The sequence below is a fragment of the Halichoerus grypus genome, chromosome 1 (genome assembly GCF_964656455.1).
Source record: "Halichoerus grypus chromosome 1, mHalGry1.hap1.1, whole genome shotgun sequence".
Classification (NCBI taxonomy): Eukaryota; Metazoa; Chordata; class Mammalia; order Carnivora; family Phocidae; genus Halichoerus; species Halichoerus grypus.
In genome coordinates this window covers 111,225,950-111,240,287 of record NC_135712.1, presented here as the reverse complement: position 1 = coordinate 111,240,287, position 14,338 = coordinate 111,225,950, and the positions used below count along the sequence as shown (strand labels likewise).

The 14,338-nt window shown below is 43.2% G+C and overlaps 2 protein-coding genes across 2 annotated transcripts in view; one reads left to right on the top strand and one right to left on the bottom strand.

Annotated features, from left to right (window-relative positions):
- Positions 1–14,338, top strand: part of RNF13 (ring finger protein 13) — a 219,542-nt gene that overhangs the window by 11,286 nt on the left and 193,918 nt on the right. The window lies entirely within an intron of this gene.
- The window catches only part of ANKUB1 (ankyrin repeat and ubiquitin domain containing 1), a 31,113-nt gene that overhangs the window by 1,683 nt on the left and 15,092 nt on the right, over positions 1–14,338 (bottom strand). The window contains exons 3-4 of the mRNA XM_036115646.2: positions 13,252–13,468; positions 3,830–3,944 (exon numbers count right to left, since the gene is read on the bottom strand). Coding sequence (XP_035971539.2) covers positions 3,830–3,944; positions 13,252–13,468 — 332 coding nt within the window. The remainder of the gene's footprint in view (positions 1–3,829; positions 3,945–13,251; positions 13,469–14,338) is intronic.

Genomic DNA, 14,338 nt, shown 5'->3' with positions numbered 1-14,338 from the left:
GTCTTTTCTAACAACAGTCTTTATTTTGGGCTTCTCAAGTCTCTACTGCTATTCTCATCTAAACCAGTAGGTTGCGCCCCCGCCAGTACTACCACCAGTGCCATAGTCTAACTGGAGCTGCTCTTACTCCCCTCCAGTAACTTCCCCCTGCAACTGAAATCCTAACTCTTCACTTTGGCTTACAAGGCCTCTCACAGTCTGGCCCCTGCCCCACTTCCCACAAGCCCCCCTTCCCTGTCACTGCACTACGGCCACATTGCCCTTCCTACTATCCCTACAATACCCCATAAGGCATAAGTTGGATGACTGGTGCAGGCCGTTCAGAGGGCTAAGAATTAGGGAGGCAAACCTAGACAGGGCCCCACTAGGTATACAGCAATATATATGCAGGATATATTTGGGCACGGCTGTCTGACCCCATCATAGAGATGGAGGCAAGCTTGCCTGCTATCATCCAAAATCCACTGCATATAACTGACTATCCTCTCTCTGATTACATGCTCACCACACCATCTTTTGATGTGTACGTGGCTTCTTGTGTAAGGAAGATGACCTGCCCAGAACATGTGGGTCTCCAGGACCCACAGTTAGGTTATAATTGTGGTGGTTACATTATAACTAATTAGAGCGATTACATTAATACACTGGCATTTTGGTTCACACATCAGTTTTTTTCCAGAATTCATTAATGCAAATCAGCATCTCTGAATGTGATCAGTTTTCTTGATTTGGGGAGAAGAGCCCCTCTTTGGGTGGACTAACTGGCCTTTGCTTTCATCCTTAGCACCGATGTTATGGAAGCTAGAGGCACTCTTGTTAACTGAGACTAACTGATTCTCTTTCCTAAATATATCTTGTCACAGTGGCTTATGCTGTCATAAGCCTAGTTTGGGCCGCTGTTACCTCTTCACTGTCACCCTGTCCCCTGCCTGCCTCTATTGCTCACACTGCAACCAGGGCCAATGTTCTAAAACTCAGATCTCATCCTAGCTTTTCTCTACCTTCAATATCTTCCCAACACTGAAAATATAAAGTCCAAATTCCTTTACATTCCTATGGGTACCTGCAAGAGCTGGGCTCTTCTTACCCTTCTAGCCTCTAGCCACTACCTCTCACTATGATCTACCATGTGGAACTTGTTTCAGTTCCTTGAATCTATTCTCTTGCCCCTTGGGGCTCTGTACATGTGGTTCCATTTGTTTTGAAATATCTTTTTTTTTTCTCCCTACCGTTTACCTAAGTACCAACCCTTTAGATCTCATCAATTGCCTTTTTTCAGGATGCTTCACCTGAACCCCTAAGTCTAGTTAGTTGTCCATACTATACATTCCCATATCGTCTTGCATTATGTCCGTGTCCTAACACTTTCACACTGAATGGTAACAGCAACAACACCTAACATTTATGTCCTGCTTACCATGTGCCAGCCCCCCTTCTAAATTCCTATGATTACTAGGTCATGCAACCTCTAAAACAGTCCTATGAGATAGATGCAATTATTATTCTCTTTTTAGCAAAGAGGAAACTGAGATACAGGATGATTATATAACTTGCCCAAGTTTACACAACTAAACACTTAGGGATGGGGCTTTGAAGCTAGGCAGAAGGCACTGGAGTTTGTGCCCCTAAACATTTTTCAATTTGGCTTCTGAAGGAATTGGTTACTTGTTTTCTGTTGCCCCTGCTGGACTGCAAGTTGCTGAAGGCAGGGACCATATCTTGTTTACTGCTGTATTCCTGGGATCTTGCATAGTACATGCTCAATAGGTATTTGCTGATTGGGTGACAGAATAAAAGGAGCTTTTTAGTTTGTTTGTGTGTATTTTCTGAGCTGTTAGACATATTTTCCCTCTTTTTCCCCTCCTCCCTTTGTGCCTTTCTCCATTCTGTGTGTGTGTGTGTGTGTGTGTGTGTGTGTGTTTAAAGCATGATGAGAAATACAGATAGTGTGGGCAGGGAGATTTCAGGCTGGGAACTGATCACCAGAGCCGATAAGGCCTGGAGCAGAGTAAGCACGTGGCCCAGCTGAGTCAGCTGGGCTGTGTGCATGTGTGCATGTTGGGGACAGGGTCTGAAGCAGACATGTGGGCACACCCCTGCTGCTCACCCTCCTTAGATTTTATCTAAAGGTTAAGTCAAGTGGAATGGTTAAGCATCTGAGCATTAGAGTTAAATTGCTGGGATTCCATATCCAGTTGTGACCTGGCTAGCTGTGTGACATTGGTCAGATTTCTTAATGTCAGTTTCCTCATCTGTAAAACATGATAAAAGAGTATCTACCTTGTAAAATTGTCATAAGTATAAGATTAGGTAATACATGTAACACAGTGTCATGTTAAAAGGTACTCAATAAATACGCACTATTAAAAGTAATGCAACACGGCAATTTCTTTGGACTTAGAGCATGAAAAAAGGGAATTATCACTATCCCCAAATAGAAATTACTTTAAAATATTGAATATTATGTAAAATTGCAAAAGCTGGTTTTCTAATCTGTCACTTCTTTTTTTATTTTTATTTTTATTTTTTAAAGATTTTATTTATTTATCTGACAGAGAGAGACACAGTGAGAGAGGGAACACAAGCAGGGGGAGTGGGAGAGGGAGACGCAGGCCTCCCGCTGGGCAGGGAGCCTGACGTGGGGCTCGACCCCAGGACCCTGGGATCACGACCCGAGCCGAAGGCAGATGCCCAACAACTGAGCCACCCAGGCTCCCCTATTTTTTTTTTAAGATTTTATTTATTTATTTATTTGACAGAAAGAAACAGCAAGAGGAACACAAGCGGGGGGGGGGGGGAGCTGAGGGAGAAGCAGGCTCTCCACTGAGCGGGGAGCCTAATGCGGGGCTTGATCCCAGGACTCTCAGATCATGACCTGAGCCAAAGGCAGCTGCTTAACCCACTGAGCCACCCAGGTGCCCCTCTAGTCTGTCACTTCTTAGAGCCCTTAGAGCTCTTGGTGCGTCTGTGGGCTTCTGTAAAGCATAATTAAATCACCAGAAGGGAGCACTGTCCGAAAATACCACTGAATTAAAACCTTAAGAGTAATGCAGCTTACACGTTTGGGACCCTGCTGACTGCAGAGTTATGCTAAAATGACCACCTGCAGGGTGCCTGGGTGCCTCAGTCGTTAAGTGTCTGCCTTCGGCTCAGGTCATGATGCCAGGGTCCTGGGATCAAGCCCCGCATCGGGCTCCCTGCTCCACGGGGGGCCTGCTTCTCCCTCTCCCACCCCCTCTGCTTGTGTTCCCTCTCTCACTGTGTCTCTCTCTGTCAAATAAATAAATAAAATCTTTAACAAAATAAAAAAAAAATAAAATAAAATGACCACCTGCTACTCTGAGCCTACTGCCCACTGCCCCAGCCACACATGTATGGAAAAAGTATGTACAAAAGCCTTGTATTAAAAGCAATTTGAAAAATTACTTGGGAGCTTAGGAAGAGGGAGCCAGAATTTTCAGCCAATCAGTTAGCAATTAGTGCTTTTTAGAATGATTGAATATGAAGGTGGCAAGGTACTTATTCTGATAGGCTTTAAAAGTGCTGTGAAGAGTCTGATTTCCAAACCAAACTGAAGTCACTCAATTAAATAGTTAGCATTTCTTGAGGAAAATCTACCTGAATTGCAATCCATCACCAAAGGCTGTCGGCCCTGGTGACAATCCTGACATCTTATCTCAGCAAATGTCTCAATAATATTGTCTGGTTGAGACATGCTCAGTGGCACTTGCATGGTGCAGCAACCCAGCTATAGAGTGAATTGCAGACTCAACATCCTATAGAAGTTTAGTAAAAAGTACTTAATTTAGCATTTGCTTTATCTCCGTACTTGAGTACTGGTCCTTCAGTCGATAAATAGCGTTGGACTTTAAGTTTTTGTCCCAGAAGACAACCCATCAGAAATTCCTTCCATCCATCCCAGACGTCCAAACGAAGTGTCGTGCCTGTGGATCAAGAGAGGCCGTTAATGGTTCCAGTCCATCACTGTGGTTTGGCAATCCATAAACCTTCTAAGGATAGCTTTTTTCCAAGCAGAGGCATAAGCTAGATGCAAACCGAAAAGTAACCTTGGAATAAGTAGACAGGGATGCTATTTTCAGCTTAGGCCTGCATTGACTTGAAAAGCCATTTAGCTTCTGTGCACTTCCATTTTCTCATCTGCACGGTGATTGCATATAATGCTGAAATGTTTTCTACAGTTATCTTAAAACAGTCCTGTGGACATTGATTCCATGCTGATGTATACATCACCATGTAAACTAAAACCATTATATTGGAAGAGGAAACGAAAGAAACTGTGGCAGGACTAATGGGCTTTTGGGGCCTTTAGCTCACAAGCAGGCTGTGGGTGGAGTTGAATGATCCTTTCATGTTTTTTTGTTTTTAAAGATTTTATTTATTTATTTGACAGAGAGAGAGAGCACAGCAGGGGGGAGCAGCAGGCAGAGGCAGAGGGAGAAGCAGACTCCCCAAGGAGCAGGGAGCCCAATGTAGGGCTTAATCCCAGGACCCTGGGATCATGACCTGAGCTGAAGGCAGATGCTTAACTGACCGAGCCACCCAGGCACCCCTGATCCTTTCATTTTATCCATCGCAGAATAGCCATTCTGTGTAATTACACAAAAGTAATATGTTCATTGCTGCTGGAGAATTTGTCACTTACCCTCTCCTGGTCTACTCTCTGTGGCACCACATTCCCTTTCTTCTTCTGGGTGGTGTTTTTCAGGAGTCTTCTTTCTTCAGCCTTCTCTTCTCTTTACACATTCCCTCAGGATAAAACCCAATCTCCTTCCTATCTGGCCTTCCCTCACCTCTCATCTCCCTCCAGCCTGCCTCACTCCCTCCGTTCCAGCCACTTTGACCTTTCGCCTGGCCTTCAGATACGCCAAGTCCACCCCATCTCAAGACCTAAGGATATAATTTCTTTTGCTTCAAAGAGTGTTATTCCAGATTTTCACAGGACAGTGTCCTTATTCAGTTTTCAATTCAAGCATCATGTCCTCATAGAGGACCCTCTTGGCCCCCACTGCCTTCCCCAACTGCATTATTTTTTATCCTATGACCTAATTTTAACTTATTCATAGCTCCTATCATCAGTATTTGAAATCATTTTTCTTGTTTGGAGACTTTTTTTTCATGTCCCCACTAAAAAGAAAGCTCCTTCAAGACTTGCCACACAACCTGGCACTTGGTGCGTGCTCATTAAATACTTGTTGGCTGACTAACAGGCAATCTCAGTGACCCTACTGGCTTCACTGACCACCCACGTGGCATTCATTCCCCAGTCCAAACCTCCACGCCAGGCTTCTGCCCCAGCTCCAGATTCCCCCTGCTGGGACATCACCATCTAAGGGATTGCACTATGACCCCATTGTTCTGAAAGAACTCGTCATCCTTCATCTCAGGTGGTAGCACCACTATCTTCCTTATTACCTCAGCTAGACATTTAGGAGTTGGTCCTCATCCTTCCCGTTCTCATGCCCTACGTCTGTACAATAGCTAAGGCCTGTAAAGTTTATCTCATGAAGGTTTAAGAACCATTTCCTTTCCTCCGTCTTACTAGCTCCACCCTATTTCAGGCCTCCATGATCTTTCACATAAATCTACTTCTGGAAGCTCCCACCAGCCTCCCCACCTCTTTATTCTGGTCTCTGCTCAAATGTCATCTCCTCCTCTGGGTAACCATCTAAAATAGCCTCCCCCCGCCACATTACCACATAACTCTCTGTTACTATATCCTGTTTTTTTTTTTTTTTTTTTTACTTTAGAGTTCTTATTTCTATTTAAAATTCACTGTTTTTCTGTTTCCTTAATGATGCTTACATTTCCCACTGAGCTGCAAGCTTCTAGAGGGTAGGATATCTTGCTATTCTTGCTTACACTGTTTTGTTTTGTTTTGTTTTTAAGATTTATTTATTTGACAGAGAGAGAGACAGCGAGAGAGGGAACACAAGCAGGGCGAGTGGAGAGGGAGAAGCAGGCTTCCCGCAGAGCAGGGAACCCGATGCGGGACTCGATCCCAGGACCCTGGGATCATGACCTGAGCCGAAGGCAGACGCCCAACCGACTGAGCCACCCAGGCGCCCCCTTGCTCACACTGTTATGCCCACTTTCCTCAATGGTGCCTGGCTCATGGTAGATATCAGTAAATATTTGTTGAATGAAATTCTACCCTAGTCCCCACATCCATTTTGGACATGTACTGCCCTCCTCACCCTTAGCAGCCCAGCAGGCTGTCCTGCACTTCTGTGTGCACACCAGGCTATTTCTGGCCTTGGAGCTTCTTCTTTTGCTGCTCTTTTGGTGTCTGAATTCTTGTGATTCTTCCCCACACCCTCCTACCAGTAGTTTATGATGCAGCATAAACTGGTATCACCTCCTCTGGGAAGCTCTTCTTAACTATGTCATTGTCTCACCTCTGCAAATAGTTAAAAGGATCACTCAACTGGTTACCATAATGTATGTTGAAACTCTTTATCATTGAAAATACATTTCTAGGGGTGCCTAGGTGGCTCAGTTGGTTAAGCGTCTGCCTTAGGCTCAAGTCATGATCCCAGGGTCCTGGGATTGAGCCCGGCATTGGGCTCCTGGCTCCATGGGGAGCCTGCTTCTCCTATGCCGTCTACCTGCCGCTCCCCCTGCTTGTGCTCTCTCTCTCTCTCTCTCTCTGTGTCAAATAAATAAAAATCTTAAAAAAAAAAAAAAGGAAAGTACCTTTCTGCTTTGGAATTGCTAGTTTGTAAACACTAATGGAGAACTCTTTGAGGCCAAGCATCATGTCTCATCCAGTCTGTGGGCTCTGTTCTAGTTATGCTTTTGGGTTGCAAGGAGGCCCTCAAGAAAATGGGATTTATTATACTGAGACAATGGCCAGATCTGTTGTACATTAGGAACAAAGGCACCTCTCAAGGTGGGCCACTCCCCTTCTCTCCCATGGGCTCCAGGATCTCTCTCTCTCTCAAGCCTTCTATATCTCTGTCTTCTCCCTTTCTCTGCTGACAGGCTGCCCTGTGGCTCCCTTACAGGTTCTGTCCTACCATAACTGAGGTCTGCATGCAACATCGCTTTGGCCACGACCCAACCTTTCTTCATGGCAGCATGCATTTTCTGCCCATACTGGTAACCAGTTTTGTCTCTCTATATTTCCCAGTTTGAATTCACAAGACTAATGATAATTAATAATAATAATATATTGAGTATGAATAGCTAATATTTACTGAATGCTTATTATATGCTCAACATTATTCTAAGTACTTTACATGAATAAGCTAATTTAAAATTTATGACAATCCTAAGTGTGGTTTGTATTATTCTCTCCATTTGACAGTTGAGGAAACTGAGGTACTATGAGATTAAGTAACTTGCCTGGGTTTTACATACCCAGTAAGTAGTGGAATCAGGAGTTGTACCTAGGCAATCTGGCTCTTGTGCCTACATTCCTGTCCTCTAAGTTATCTTTGTCTCTGAACAAGAATTTAATTGACTGATGTCATTGGACAATCTGTAGATTGGCTGGCTGCCTTTGAATCAGTATGATGACATTGGCAGTAGGACCTGGGGGTATATTCATGACTTTGCTTATCCATAAATATCCTCAGACTCAGACACATAATAGGTTCATAATAAATACTTACTGGTATTTATCATCCTTGACACCATAGATTTCGTTTCTCTAAAGCTTCTTGCTGTACTTAATTTTCTTATTTAAAGGTTTGATTCCTATGGGTAACATTGAAAACAAGGGACTTTAAACACTGTTCAAATTGCATTTCTTTCATCTCCTGACTTAAATGATTTGCTATGTTTGTAGTTTACTATAAAAATTACCCACAGATGAGTATTAAAAAGCTTGCTTGGCACTGTACCCCAGCCTCCTTGGTCCTCCACAGCTGAGGCCACACAGCCTCCATTTTGAAGAACCAGCCAAGCTTTAGGCCCAGAGAATAATCTTAATTCCAGTAAGAGGGAATATGTTAAGATTCCAGGCTCAGGTGGGAAGTTGGTGTTCCTGTTCATCCTGTGTGGATATTGTCTCAGTTCTAATAACTTGCCCTGTTCCTCCTGACCAAGCTCCCACCTTGTGCCCCAGAACATGAGTGCCTATATCCTACCCTACCTTTTGGGTTTTAGAACTGAGGTCCATCTGTCTCTGAGCCTGGAACTGAAGTTCCTACTCTGAACCCCAATCTCTGGGGTTAGATTTCTGTTACCTGTTGTCAGAGCCTCTGATGTCAACAACCAGCTTGTCTAGTTTTTCACCTCTTGTGTCATTCATTTATTTATTCATTCGCTACCTTGATGCTCTGCTATGATTACATTCACCCACCAGGTCCCTGCTAGGTCTCCCTGAGGTCAACTTCTGCCTTCCTGCATCTAGTTGCAGAGTGATCTGCCTGCCTATCCCAGGGCTCCCACCAGCAGGACTTACTTGAGACTAACTTCCCTCTTCCTGGCCCATCTGCCCTGCCCTAAGTGGTTGTCTAGTCTCAGGATCTCAGCTCTTCCTAGCTCAACCTGTCCACTGTTGATGAACCCTGATTTTGAAAACACCAGAGAAGCCTATATGATTTAAATCCACATCAGCAGGAGGACACCTTCCTCGAGCTCTGTATTTTATTCTGCTTTAATTCCCTATCTGGGAGCAATTGTTACAGGTTTTGTAATTATCAATTTCAGTTCCTTGCAATGAAGCAGTCCTAATTTCTCAAAGAACAAAGGTAACAATGGCTGGTTTTTCTCTTAATGCTCAACTTTTGAATATCCAGAGAACTTCTTTTTTTTTTTTTTTTTAAAGATTTTATTTATTTTTGTGAGAGAGAGGGAGAAAGAGAATGAGCACAAGCGGGGGAAGGGGCAGAGGGAGAAGAAGGCTCCCCAGTGAGCAAGGAGCCTGATGGGGGACTTGATCCCAGGACGCTGGGATCATGACCTGAGCCAAAGGCAGGTGCTTAACTGACTGAGCAACCCAGGTGCCTTATCCAGAGAACTTCTAAGCAAGTTAACCAGCACCATTTATTGGATAATCCTTCCACCCCAATTGGTTTGTAATGCCTCTTTTGTCACATGTTAAATTCCTTTGTAAGCTTAGGAATTCTGTTGGAAAATAGAAATTTACTTGGAAAATGCTACATTGCTGCAGAAAATACAACTAAAATCTATAACTGAAAGGGAAGTAAAACTAATGAGACTTAAACTTCAGGGCCTTTCACTACATGAGTTTTTAAATTCTCTATTCTTAATATTGGATTTTTTTTTTAAAGATTGTATATATCTACAAAACCTGGATCTGCTCACTTTCTACTTGCAAACCCATCACCGTGCCAAGCCATGCAGGAAAGCAGGTATGAGCAACAACACCCATTCTAAGGAATTGTCTCCAACCTCTACCCATGTGGTCCTTGTATCCCTGGTGGGGGATACTTACTTTGAGGTCAATATCTGCCTATCTGATTTGAGATTTTTTCTTCCTGAATAGGGAAATGATTTCCCTGGTATGAGTTTCCCCTAATGGGAAACAAAACATTGATCAGAACTTAAAGAGTACCAATAAAAGTAGATATCGATAAAAGCATTCTGGGTTGGCAGTATAAATTGTTGGAAAGAACCCAATCCTGAGTGTGTGATTACCATTTCTTGGCAATATGACCTTGAGCAGGTCACTTCTCTGAGCCTGTTTTCTCACTTGTAAAAGGAATTAAAATAACATGGTAGATCTCGAAGGGGTCTAAAGGTTGGTAGAGGGGCCTTGGAGCCAGCTGAGATTTCAGGGTCTGAACTGCCAGGACTCTGCTCCTGGAATAGTCTCTCAGATGTGATTGCTCATTCTGGCCATGAATACATGCCGTGAGGCATTTACCATTGGCATATACCAATGACAGCATTCTGTAAAGGAAAGGCATTCATTCATTCATTCATTATGCACACCTTATTCCAGAAAGGATTAATGTCAGTTTTTAAGTTTCTGACTCCTATTCTGTCTATTTGCCCTGACTTCAGCATGTCCTGACTACTGGCCCTTGGCCCTTGACATGTTCCTCTCTGTATATACTCTCTAAGGAAAGCACCTCTCACAGGGCTTACTTCCCTGACTCCATGGCGGGGTGCCTACAGCAATATCTGCTAACCGGACCCATCACTAAGCCCTCACTCCACGTTTGTCATGGAGGAGAATTGGAAGATGTCAGTTGGACTTACAGCTTTGCCACTAATTAGCAGGGTAACTTTTAGGGGGAAAAAATATACACTCTCTGCATTTCTTTATATCTAAAGTTTAGTACCCAAAGCATAAGCTCCTTTTCCCAATTTCACCACCACAGTCCTAGTGTCAGAGCTTTGGTGCTTCCCTCTTCTTAAATGTGATTCAGCCTGACATCCTGTGTCTACTTTCTGGGTTTCTCAGATTTGTCTCTCTCTTCTATTGCTAGTGGAATTAGTTAATACTGGGATTCTCAAAAGTGCCTGTTGGCATATCACCTTGCTTCTCCCCCTCACTCCTTTCTGTATTTCATGCTGCTTGCTACCAGATTAAACTTCTGTTAAAACACTTCTGTTCCAGAATGTACATGGCTCTGGTTGCGAGCATATGAATCCTGTGCTCTGTTGCCTCAGCCCTAAGACCCTTCTCAATCTGACCCCAGTTGTGTTTCCGATTGGTCTCAGTGAGGCTCCTCCACTTTTCAGAAGTCTCCTGCTATTTGGCTTCCCTGGAGTAAGCCCATGTTCATGAATCTGTAGTTTGGTGTTTTTCTCCTGGCTTAGAAGCCTGCAATGTCTTCCCTTTCAAATTTCCATATTTCCCGCATCTTTGTGTGCTCACGCCCAGCATTCTCCAGAATACCTTCCTTAAGCCCTTCAGCCTCCATTGAGCTGACTTACTACTATAACTAAGTATATGTGCATGTTTTATTTCTACCACTTTATTATGAATGCTCAGAGTGCAGAGGCAGATCTGTGTTTTTATATGAGCTAATATGTCCAGTGACTAATTGAGCTACATAAGTCCTTGATTTTTAATATGAACTTGACTGCTTCTCAAAGACCTTCTGATTTTCCACTGCCTTTGGAAAGGCATCAAGATTCAACTCCTGAAAGCATCAGGGATGACTCATTGACTGGGAAGGGGAGAACCTGGAAGATAGGCTAATTAAGAAATTCTTTACCCTCTAGTTAAAAAAAGGTGGGTTGGGGCACCTGGGTGGCTCAATCAGTTAAGCATCTGCCTTCTGCTTGGGTCATGATCTCAGGGTTCTGGGATAGAACCCCTGTCCCTCCCCACACTCGCTCTCTCTCTCTCAAATGAATAAATAAGTAAAATCTTAAAAAAAAAAAAAAAAAAGGTGGGCTGGCTGCTTGAGGAATGCTAGGGATGCTTTAGGTGAAGATATGAAGCCAACCAAAGACTTTTCCTCCCTTCTCTTTGGGGCTCTTCTTTTCTTGCCTCTCCTCCTATGCCCTGTGTTCTCTTGGTGGCCAAAGCAGTCTACTCTGGTCATGCTTGAGCCCCTGACCTGACATTTGAAAACCCTCATTCCTAGAGGGTCATTTTAGGAGGCCTGTGTATTGTCCTTCACATACCCTTAACTATCTGGAACATTTTTGCTTTCTTTAAATCTGTAAAAATTTGGGATTGGGCCAAGCCATTTCTAAATTCTCTTCTAGCTCTAGCTCTAAACTGTTACATCATGATCTGAGCAGCATAGGCCTAAAGTGCAGTCACCCTAATTTTTTTTATGTATTCTTTTGTGTTTCAGTAAATAACTAGATCATAAATTGCTTGGGGACAAATCCCTCTTGTGTGTCCTTACTCACATAAGCCCCCACCATGTTCTGGGTAGGTCTGATTCCCTGGCAAGCATTAAAGCAGTATGTGCTTTACTGTGAGGGACTCTGGGGACAAATCCTAGAACATCACTTCCTTTGATCAAAAACAGGGATGAGGGCACCTGGGTGGCTCAGTTGTTAAGCGTCTGCCTTCAGCTCAGGTCATGATCCCAGGGTCCTGGGATCGAGCCCCACATCGGGCTCCCTGCTCCGCAGGAGGCCTGCTTCTCCCTTTCCCACTCCCCCTGCTTGTGTTCCCTCTCTCCTGTCTCTCTCTGTCAAATAAATAAATAAAATCTTTAAAACAAAACAAAACAAAAACACAGGGATGATAAATAATGTCAAAGTTTTGAGAGCCTCAGTTAAAAATACCATGAAAGAATAAGCAAATATAATAGTCAGGAGAAGTAACAATAAATGCAAATTTAGCAGTTGTAAAAAGCAAAACTGCTTAATTCAGGGATGTTTACAAAGCCCTACTATAAATTGGGAGAACTCATATTCCATTGCAACAAATGTGACAGCACAACATTAGATAAGGGTCTGCTGATTGTCGGCAAAGGTTCATTCACCTCAAGCAAGAATCTCTATAAGGTTTGAACCATTTTCCAATAGGGTTAAAACAATCTGACAGTCTTTTGAGTTTGTCTTAATGGTGTATGGCTACAGCAGACACAACCTGGAAGTATAATATTTAAAGAAAGGTTGTAATCTGTCCATCAGAGATGAATGCCAGCTCACTAATCTATCCATCAGGGATACTGCACAGTATCCACTTCACTCTATTTAAAATATTAATATAACCAACAGTATTTTAAAATGAGATTACATAAAGCAAGCTCAGGACATTGTGTATCATATGCTGCCACTGTGTTAAAAGGAAGAAAAAGAATGTGTACTTGAACTTGCTTCTATGTATTCTTGAAATATATTTTGAAAGGGAAAAATATAAACTGGTCTGAGTCTTGCTCTTCTAGTCTGAGGATATTAACAAGTTATCCTGCTTTGAGTAAAGAGAACAAGACATGGCAGGTCCATGGGGCATTTCTTATTTTTTAGTCTACAGACCTAGATACCAGAGAGGGGTGTTGATAATTTACATCCCCACTGAGGTTACAGAAGTTTTAGTTTGGAAAGAACTCCTCCATTTGTTGCCAATCTGGTATCAAAGAACCATAGTGCGGGGTGCCTGGGTGGCTCAGTCATTAAGCGTCTGCCTTCGGCTCAGGTCATGATCCCAGGGTCCTGGGGTTGAGCCCTGCATCGGGTTCTCTGCTCCACAGGAAGCCTGCTTCTCCCTCTCCCACTCCCCCTGCTTGTGTTCCCTCTCTCACTATGTGTCTCTCTGTCAAATAAATAAATAAAATCTTAAAAAAAAAAAAAGAACCGTAGTGCTGAGCAGTAGCCAGTATTGAATATCGTGGGCAGTACCGATGTCTGTTTGGTAGTCCCTCAGGGTGTTGCAGTCATACATCTCCAGTCCCTCTGGGGTCCGGAGGCAGAAAACACTCACAGGGAAGCCACATCTCAGAGCTACCAGGGTTCTCAGATCAGACACTTTTTTACCAAGAAGGGAAATGTTCTCCATCATTGGCATTGTCTCTTGGGTCACAGCATTAAACACATAGAGAGTTGGCTTGTCTTCTTCCTAAGGGAAAAGAAAAGGAGGAAACTCGGGAATAAACACTGTCTGGGGGTTGGAATGAGGGAGAAACATTTTGGAGGGTGGCTCTGGGTGCCTCTTACTCCCATGACATGGGTGCTAAGGATGAAAGCGAAGGCCAGTTAGGTTCCCTGACTTCTGGTCTGACTCCTGTTCATCTGTCCTGAGACTATTGAGGAAATCTCCTGCTTTGAGTAAAATGAAGGAGGCTTGGCAGGGTTTTGCGACCCTTATTCTTAGTCTACAGACCAGAAACACAAGAGGAATGTTGATAATTATATCCAAGCTGCACTTCTGGAGGTGTTAGTTGAGAAACAACTCTACCAGCATGTACTTGATTTGGAAGTACTATGGTTTCTAAATCTTCAGTCAATTTTTAAAATCCTTTCTGAGAGTTTATCTCTGGGGAGTGGAACGCAGTTCAAGGCGGGGGGATGTTTTGCTTATCATTTTATGCTTTTTATTGTCTGTATGGTTTGACTTTAAAAAAACATGTATTTTTACTGTTTAAAAAAGGAAGTTCTAAATATAAGTGACAAAAAGTTTCCTTTTTTTTTTTTTCTTTTGCAATCTAAGTAGGAAAGCAAGTGGAACTGATATATCTCAAGTCGAGTTAAGATGGAAAGTTTGGGAAAAATATTAATCCTCCTGTTAACAACAGAAGAATCAAGCCAAACCAAAACTAAAAACACAGCAAACTGGGAAAATGGGAAGGGGGCAGAGAGAAGACTATTAACATTTTCAGTTTTCAAACCAAAAAATGAAGCTGGCTTTACTTCCTCTTTATTGGATTCAGGACAATCATGTTTGTCTTCAGTGGGCTCTTGTCGGCTTGGCAGGTGTGAGGGTGCAGGG